At 34.2% G+C, this 9,194-nt stretch overlaps 4 protein-coding genes across 4 annotated transcripts; 3 read left to right on the top strand and 1 right to left on the bottom strand.

Moving 5' to 3' along the window:
• Positions 1-71: 71 nt before the first annotated feature.
• Positions 72-900, top strand: FG386_001590 (uncharacterized protein; the record flags this gene model as incomplete). The annotated part of the gene is made up of 3 exons (XM_067340983.1): positions 72-141; positions 211-558; positions 662-900. The coding sequence occupies 3 exons, from the start codon at positions 72-74 to the stop codon at positions 898-900; spliced, it is 657 nt and encodes a 218-aa protein (XP_067197331.1).
• A 1,773-nt stretch (positions 901-2,673) lies between these two features.
• On the top strand, positions 2,674-4,272 carry FG386_001491 (Myb domain containing protein; the record flags this gene model as incomplete). Its single annotated transcript, XM_067340884.1, has 1 exon — positions 2,674-4,272. The coding sequence occupies one exon, from the start codon at positions 2,674-2,676 to the stop codon at positions 4,270-4,272; it is 1,599 nt and encodes a 532-aa protein (XP_067197232.1).
• Positions 4,273-5,511: 1,239 nt separating this feature from the next.
• Positions 5,512-6,843, top strand: FG386_001492 (membrane-associated calcum-binding protein; the record flags this gene model as incomplete). Its single annotated transcript, XM_067340885.1, has 1 exon — positions 5,512-6,843. The coding sequence occupies one exon, from the start codon at positions 5,512-5,514 to the stop codon at positions 6,841-6,843; it is 1,332 nt and encodes a 443-aa protein (XP_067197233.1).
• Positions 6,844-7,816: 973 nt separating this feature from the next.
• On the bottom strand, positions 7,817-8,677 carry FG386_001493 (uncharacterized protein; the record flags this gene model as incomplete). Its single annotated transcript, XM_067340886.1, has 1 exon — positions 7,817-8,677. One exon carries the CDS (start codon positions 8,675-8,677, stop codon positions 7,817-7,819), a length of 861 nt encoding a protein of 286 aa, XP_067197234.1.
• Positions 8,678-9,194: the final 517 nt, after the last annotated feature.

The following is a 9,194-nucleotide window of genomic DNA, read 5'->3' on the forward strand; positions in this document are numbered from 1 at the left end:
CACTAACTTAATATATAAAAGAGCAATACTATACTATATGTGCTATAACAATATATGGATAGAAATTAACGATGGTAAAGGGAATAAATAATACATCAAATAAAATTCTTGTCGATGGTTTGACTGAGCAAATTACAAAGGGTAAGTGTTATGTGTTAATACAATATATGCAAATTAATATCTACTCGCATTTTTACTTGAAACAAATAGATCATTTAGTTAGACATTTTGAAAAGTTCGGGAGCGTTGAGAATTGTCAATATATTCAAGTAATGAATTTTGCAATAATAACGTTTATTGAGAAAGGAGTGACCGAAAATGCCTTGAGATCTCCTCATGTAATAATGGGTACAGAAGTTAACTGTAGACTATACTGCGATAAAATAGAGGATTTTGTGAATGAGAATTCACAAGGAACTATGTTTAGAACAGAAAAAATATTCGTTGGAAATTTACCAACAACATGTTCACAAGATATTCTAAGGAAATACTTTGAACAGTTTGGACAAATAAGTGACTGTGTAATGATGTGCGACAAGAAAAGTGGTATCGGAAGAGGTATGTTTGAAAATTGGAGTTATCAGTTGAATAATAACTTGTTTAACAATAATTTAACGCCGTTTATGTATATGAAACTACAATTCTAATATACAATTAATAGGATTTGGATTCGTTACATTTACAAACACAAGTGTTGTTGACGAGATAATAAGAGCGTATGACGAACATTACATAGATGGACAATGGGTAGAGGTTAAAAGAGCAAGTCCCGAAAATGCCTTAAAAGGTGGAAATATGTTATCATACAACAACATTACATCATTAAATGCAACAAATATTTCTACACGTGAAAAAAATAGTGGCAGTTTAATGATAAAAAACTTTAATTCAAGTTCTTAGTGAAATAAACAAAGAAGATGTGACTTCAATATTTACATTAAAACGTAGCATAAGCAAAGGTTAAAAAGGAGGATTTAGGCTCAAATCACCGCTAAAAGTATGAAAATTGAGGCTTTTCAGTTTATAAAGTTGAATAAATCTAACCAAGTCAGAAAACATCAATAGTATATAAAAAGTGTCTACACGGGCTCAAGGCAGAAAAATAAATTAAGCCTCATTTTTTCCAATAATCACACTATTATACTTTAATTGAGGTTATTGCGTCATAAATAAAGTGACCGGATAAAAAAACAAAACGAAGTAAAACTACCTACATACGAATGAATATACATTTATTTATATCAAAAAAGACCTTAGGAGTTATTTAGCATTGTTTATGTTAACAAGTATTTATGCAATTAACATCCGCAACAAACGATGAAGAAGTGAGTAAATAGCTATTAAATAGCCTTGAAATGGAAAATAGATGTAAAGGCAAAAGTTGAGTATTTGCGTTTGTTTCATCTTTTTGATTTATTTTACGTTTTCGCATGTACCTTTTTATTGCGCTTGGTTTCTTCAATTTAAATAAAACAAAAATTGGCGCTATATTTATAATATATTCGATACCTAATTAATTATTAAATATACAAATAATTTTTATCCTTTTGTATTAATATAATATGCAAAGGTGCCGCCCGAGACAATGCGTATACGCCATACGGTATCGAATATATAATTGATAAGCATGTAAGATAAATTTCAAGAAATAAATATAGTAATTAATATGAGCACGTATGTATGTAAATAATTTACATTAAAATAGATAGACTGGTGAAGTAACTATTTATTTAAATGTATATATACATTTATATTTTATTAGAAATAAAGCTTAATTAATAATATAAATTTAATAATGCGCATAATGTCTAACAAATAATAAATAAATAATTTATAAATAACAAAAATAGTTTGTGAGGCAAATAAATATATGTATGTGTACCGGTCATAGGCCTACATATAATAAGAGCTAAGTACATGGTACTTTGCAGTGCGCATATGTATATCCATGTAAATTAATATTATATGTACATATATATATGTATATATATACATTATATATACATATACATTATATATATACATATTAATCAAAATTTTTTTGTTTTGTATTTAAACAATAATATTTAAATTGTAAGTACTCTCTTAAATTTGGTCATAAAACATTAAGATTTAGGTTTTGAAAGCGATTTCCTCTGCATTGTTAATCACTATTTGAATGGATAGCTAAATACTGATATAAAAGCAACTACAGCTCTATTAAATTTTGCCAGACAAAAAAGTAAATAAAGCACTTAAATTTGTTTATAAACAAGTATCAATTACGAACAAGTATATACAGCTCTGAAATAGGCACAAAAAAGTGAAACAGTGATACATATAAATCATTATTTTGTTTTAAGATTCGATATGAATTAATAATATATAACTTGTTGTGTTTTTGTAATCAGAAATATATGTCTACATCTGTATAGATTCACATTTATGTGTATATGAGGGCATGATATGTAAATTATTTGAATATATACAATAAATAATTTATTCTACGTCTATATATTTAACAATTATTGCCAACTGATTTGTAATATTAAGGCGTGTTTTAATAAAATATAATATATAATAAATAAATATACACATGTTTATATTTCATATAAATAGAAACAATAATTGAACAGTATTGAGACTTATATATATTTATATATATATAGTAGATACTCTAACACTTATTTGGTGATGTTGGACTATATGATTGGGCCTGAAAATTCAGAAAATGGGATGATTTGTTACTACGGTGACGAGGATATATTGGAGCATGCTAAAAGAAAGATGGAGGAAGAAGATGAGAGCTTTGATAAGGGAGCAAGAAAAAAGAGGTATATCTTGGGGCAGAATGTAGGGAAATGGACTGAAGAGGAACACAGTAGATTTGTATTAGCATTAAAAAAGTTCGGAAGGAATTGGACTTTGGTACAACAAGAAGTGAAAACTAGGACTTTGGTTCAGATTAGGTCTCATGCTCAAAAATATTTTTTAAAAAAAGTAAGAGGAATAGCCCCTTCTAATGTGACAATGGACTCTAAGCTTATTTCAACAGCGTCCGACGGGATTGTTCCAACATGGCTTTTGCAGGATGACTCTAATTACGCAAACAAATCTTCTGTTAACACCAACATTAATGGTATAAACTTAAGTAACTGCGACAATAGTGGTAAAAGTGGCAGTAGTAACAATGATGTAGTGGACAGTGGAAATTGCAATCATGGTAGACTAAAGAGCGAAATCAACAGCAATAAAAACGCAGCATGCTGTCCAAACTCAAACTTGAAAAACGGAATCGGACTAAGGAATATGAACATTCAAACAAAAACAGCGGAAAGTAACATTTACCGTATTTATGATCAAGATTCAAGTGGTGATGACATAATTGAGAATAACATCGAATTGGGTTGTGGTATAAATATAAGCGAAAATGATGGAATTGGAATATCCAGAAAGATACTAGATGGCGTACCTAACGACCATATTTCGTATAGTGGAATAAGTAATAGCAGCAGTACCAGTTTGTTGATTGATGACTACAATAGAGACTGTTTTTCATACCAAAATAACGAATACAAAGATGATTATTTGAACGATAACAATGAGATAGAAGCCATAAAGTATGATTACAAGAACGATTTTTCCACAAAAAAGATCCTAAATAATTGTTCAGATAAAAATCCACCGTTCGAGTCAAACAGTATGTTTTCAACGGCCGTCTCAAGTCCTGCTTCTTTATGTCCTGAAAAGAATTACGTTCCTGCATCAACATTAATATTAGACACATTACTAATGCCACCAACTGTTGATATAGACAATACGAATATAGAGAATAACCAAAATCAACACGACTTCCAGGTGAACTTTTACAATAATTTAACTGAATCTAATATCAAGAGCGACTGCATCAGCGACAATAGCCTAAATTATTGCTTCAACGAAAATGAAAGGATTGCAAACCCACACATTTCGCTTTGCGATGTTCCTTGGCCTATAACAGGGAGTGACCAGTTTCTGAACTTTAATGATAACTCCGTCTCAACTCCCTCTCCCTCCCCTTCCTCCTCGTCATCAATTTCTTATTTCGACTTGGACGCATCTGGAAATGACTCGAAGCAATTCTCAAACAATGAGTTCTTTAGTCCAAATAAACATTATGAAATGAATAATTCACTCTCAGATTTCGTGTACTGTGGTGATTCTCTTGGGATTGATATCTTAAATACATATAGCGGTTACAGGGACACTACTAATCCAATTATTAACACTTCTGATGCTAATTATATTATTTAACACAACATCAAGCAAAGTCATTCGTGATTTTGTTATCACCACTATACAGATATACACGCGCAAATACCCATATAAATTTGAAAATGCATAGTTACATGCATACTGAAGTTAAAGGCAGTAGTTACTTTTTTCAAATTTTCAAAGAGATATATATCAACAAAACCAGTGATTAAATAGTGAGGCATACTAACTATTCTATTACTATTCACGCATTGAGGCAAGGCTCTACTTTCAGTATTGTATCACTGAGACTCCCACCCTGTTAAATCTCCTATCTTCTTTTAGTCCTAAGCCTACACAGCCCCGTAGTCTGCGGTACCTGTTCCCTCAAACCTTTCCCACAAAAACCTCTTTGTACCCGGTAAAGCAAGTGATGTGATGAGAACCGAACACATCCCCACACAAATTAATCGAGTTGGGATCAAAAAAGTTGCATCCTTGTCTGAGTGAAGCGTGACTCTTTCTGACAATTCTCAACTTGTACCTTCCTCTTACATGTTTGTCTAATTTAAGTATTTACTTAATTAGCTATGTTCCCGCCTAAAAAATATGAGTGGTGCCATATTCGTGTGGAAAGGAAAGTCGATATAGCATAGGTAAAATATTAAGTATAAATAGTGTAAAAGTTAGTCAAATAAAATAAAATATCTGGAAGGAGAAATTAGAGAAATAAAACAGCAATACTGTCAACAACTTTACCACCATTGCGATTGACATAAAGTTCTACTGTTATTGCAAAGACACACCTTATTTTGTGCTTTTAACTCTATTGGGGAAAATCATCTGGAATAACTGGAGGCTCTTTATTTTGACAGTAATTTAGCCTTGACCTGACTGGAAACAGTAATACACATATACTTTGATCACGGGTTCAGACATAGACTCATTTGTTTGTACATTAAGTTTGGTGTAAGGACTTGTATCAGAAACAAGGCACAGGGGAGAGTTTGCAATATATATAACAACTGACTTATAAAAAGGCCGAGTATAGCTTAAAAACAAATAGCTAAAGTCTTGTTTTTATAGCTTACTTTTATTTTTTGATAATAAAATTGATTAATTTTGAGAGAATTAAACAATATTTGATGCAAAATCATCTTTTCCCTCCTAGAGTTTTACTTTGAGCGATCTAACGGTGGCCGAGAGAATATATATGTATTTACTATAATACAATACAAAACTAGATTTTCACATAACATGAACACTATGTACTTGAATAATTGTATGAACAAAGGCAAAATGTTTTGCTTAAAATTTTTTGGAAACATACTATTTGTTTTAGTCTGTCTTACACTGAAACACTGCGTTTCTGAGCAGCAGCCCTCCAATTATCTAAGACTTATATCTGACGAAAACAGCTATAGGGAGTGGTTGAAGACAATAACAGCCAATGAGGATACTATACTGGAACGTTATAATTCCCTTATTGATATGATTGACTTGAACAAGAATGGCATGTTGGAGGAGAGTGAGATTAAAAGCTGGGTAGAGTTTATAACAGAACGATCAACTAAAAAAGAGTCGGACGCAGAGTTTAGACTGATTGATAAAAACAGCGACAACTTGATTTCAAAGGAAGAGTTTATAGGATACTACATTCCAGGGGAAGATAAAATGGACTCTCAAGAGTATTCAGAATTGAAAAGATTTTACCTGGATCTATTTGACAGTGTAGACAATGATAAAGATGGACTTTTAAACAACACAGAATTCTTTAAACTTAACAACTACTATAGTTTATCTGGTGAATTATTTAAAAAAATAAATAGTTTTTTAGCACAAAATGACAAAAACGGAAATGGTATGATAGATAAAGACGAACTGGAGGAACTTAAAAAAGAGAACAGCGAGATCGTCTCAAGTGATGAGTCCGGAAGCAGCTTTAAGATATTCGGAACTGATATAACTGGAGAAAGTGAACTCACCGCCGCAAGACTCATATACTTAATGAGAGTTCAAGAAATGAAGGACGCAATAAACGAGTCCTATGCACAAATTATTGACGTGTACAAGACCAGAAATAACTCGTCTCCTGGGGACAAAGACGCAACTTCAGTAACTACTGAATTTGCCAAGTCCAATTACATTATATTTATACAGTCAATAATTGCAGACTACGGTGATGTGTTTAAGTACCCACACGATATTTTTGTTGGTACTGATAATAAGGATTACGGGTTGACTAGCGAGGAGTGCACCAGGATATTTGGAGAGAACGAGCACGAGGAGCCTGTTGAAGGAGAGGACGACTTTTACCACGACAACGATGAATTTGGAGACGAAAGTGGATTAAATGACGACGTTGAAATTAGCGACGAAATGATTCAGAGACTCATATCATTAATGGGAAACAGTGGTTTTGGCGACTTCGAGGACGGAAGCGGCAACATGTTTGACGTCTTTGCCAATAGGGCTCAAGATGGAATGGATTTGGGTGGAATGGACGAAATCATCAAAATGTTGCAGTCACTCGTAGGATCCAGGGGAGATGGTACTGGACTCGGTTCTGGTTCCGGTGAGGCCGGCATCGATAACACAGAAGACTCAGCTAACTTAAAGGACGAACTGTAAGCAACTACCAACGCAATCAACTGTTCACGTGAAATGTGTAAGATGATAAATTCAAACTTAAGAAGCGTGGACTATAGCAAAAGTGGCGAACACTTGTTGTGTTTTTTTGACTTGAACTTAAGTTCAATGTTTAATTTGCTGTTTTATTACTCTAATTACGCAACACTAGACTTTTAACGTTTAGATTTTGATATTTAGTTAAATATTAAATTGACTGTCCCTAGTTTGAACACTCTCTTTCCTCTAAATAATGCGCTTTTAAACTAAACTCCAATTACTTAGCTCGCTCTTACACGCCTTTCCGCCTGTTTAATAGTGACTGTAAACAAGCACTTGGTTGGAGGCGAAACCGGTTCCGCCTTTTAAAATAAACAGTGTCAGGAGCTTCAGCAGCACATTCACTATTGACACCGTGACTACAGAAATGTGGCATCCAAAAGTTGATGGTTCGTTCGTCTTCCACTGCAAAGAAAACCAAAGTGGGGACCAATATAGTATGTAAATCGCATCTTGAATGCAAGACAAAAGAATAAATCTTCTTATGAACCTTTGCTGACGATGTTTCTTGCCTTCAGGAAAGTTGAAGTAGCAACACCAAATAAACACGAATAACGGAAGGTTGTAATCAGATCTACATACATTTGAAACTCCCCCCAAAACTGCAATTAATAGAAACAGAAAATTAGCTCGTGTCTGGTTCACTATCACGACCATAGATATACAAACTGAACAAGCAAATTCTTACTTCACGTAATTTTCAAAAGTTTATTGTGAAAAAGTGCTTTGCATAATCACGCTAATTTTAGCTCCTCAAACATGCGTTTGGCCCTTTGTATCTACTGCTCTGGTATGTTATTTAAATAAATGTAATTACCCGCCAAACACTTTTAGCTACTAAATGATAAAGCCAAGACGGTCCGGCACAAAGTTACGTAGAGAGAAGCTGCTGAGCACGTTGATTTCAGTGTAAAGTTCAGTGTTTTACAATTGAAGAGGCAACTGACTGAATTCTGTTTAAGGTTTCTCCGAGCAAGTTTAGCAGAGTGTCCTCGGAGTTTTGCCTCTCAGTGCGATCTGTTTTTGTGTCAACTGCGATTCTCTGAACTAAATTCTCAATCAGGTCGAGTAGTGCATCTATGGATTGCTGTCTCGCCTCAACTTCCTCATTTAAGAGGGAATTCAGCTTTTCAATTTCGCCCTTAACTTGTTTGTTTAGATTGGTTTCGATTAATTTGCAATTTTCAACCTCGTTCTTAATGGCATTTCCAAGGCGTGGGATGTCTATGTCAACAAATTTTTTAACACAGTCGTCCAGTTCCTGTCGCTCTGAATCCTTTTTTAATATTTCGCTCTTTAGTGCGTCTAACTTGTCGTCAATCATGTCCATTAATCTCTGTTCCATTGTTTTCCTGCTGTAAATTTCTGTCTGCAAAAGCTCACTTATTCTTTTCTCCATTTGAACCAATTTAATGCCGTCAAAACCTGCCGATTCAGCGTTTTGAGATCCGCTATTGTTTTCCTCAAGCTCCGTTGCCTTGAATTCATAGCAGCTTTTCATCTCCCTCTCGTTCTCCACCTTGATATCCAACACCAATTCCCTAATATTATTCAGCTTTTTCATACCGTCCTGGTATTTGAGTGTCATCTCTTCATCAAACTTTTTAATATTCAGCTCCAATTCCAACAACTTATCGGTATATTTGGAGGACCTATCGAGGTCAAGACCGTTGTGGATGCTGCTCAGTCTCTGACTAAGTCTGTTTATTCTATCATCCTGGTACACGTTTGCTCCTTGAGATGAGCTCCCCAAGGTTGAATTTTTCCTGTGTGACATATTTAAACCGTTTAACATGCTGTTTTCTTATTTTACCCATTCAGTCTTGGGAAAGCGGAGCCTACATAATCACTGCTCCCAAATGTACCTGTCTACGCAGACCTCGGCGAAAAAGAAGCAAGAAACTTGTTTATTTTAATTTCAGTACCAATTTTAATTTGCTAACAATTATTTTGCGTGGCAAAATGAAATAACACACTAATGCGCCCACAAACGCACCAACCACTAATTTTCCCGTGGCCTTCCTCCGCTACCCGAAAACCAACTAGTGCAGGAACTAACTGCCGCCTCAGCAGAACTTAAAGCTGAGGATCTACTTCGTGCAAATTGACTTTCCGTTCTAAGCTATCGCTATTTGCCTTCCTACTTCACTGCGAGAGAGGGAGGGAGGACATGCAAGTACGCAGAAACAAGAGAGAAATTCAGGATGAAAACTAACTCTGTTCGTTCAAAAACCTAACACAAACACGTCGTATCCGGGAAATGCCCATACTTCCAACAACGTCCTTTTAACTGC

This window comes from Cryptosporidium ryanae, assembly GCF_009792415.1.
Source record: "Cryptosporidium ryanae isolate 45019 chromosome Unknown contig_25, whole genome shotgun sequence".
Taxonomy (NCBI): Eukaryota; Apicomplexa; class Conoidasida; order Eucoccidiorida; family Cryptosporidiidae; genus Cryptosporidium; species Cryptosporidium ryanae.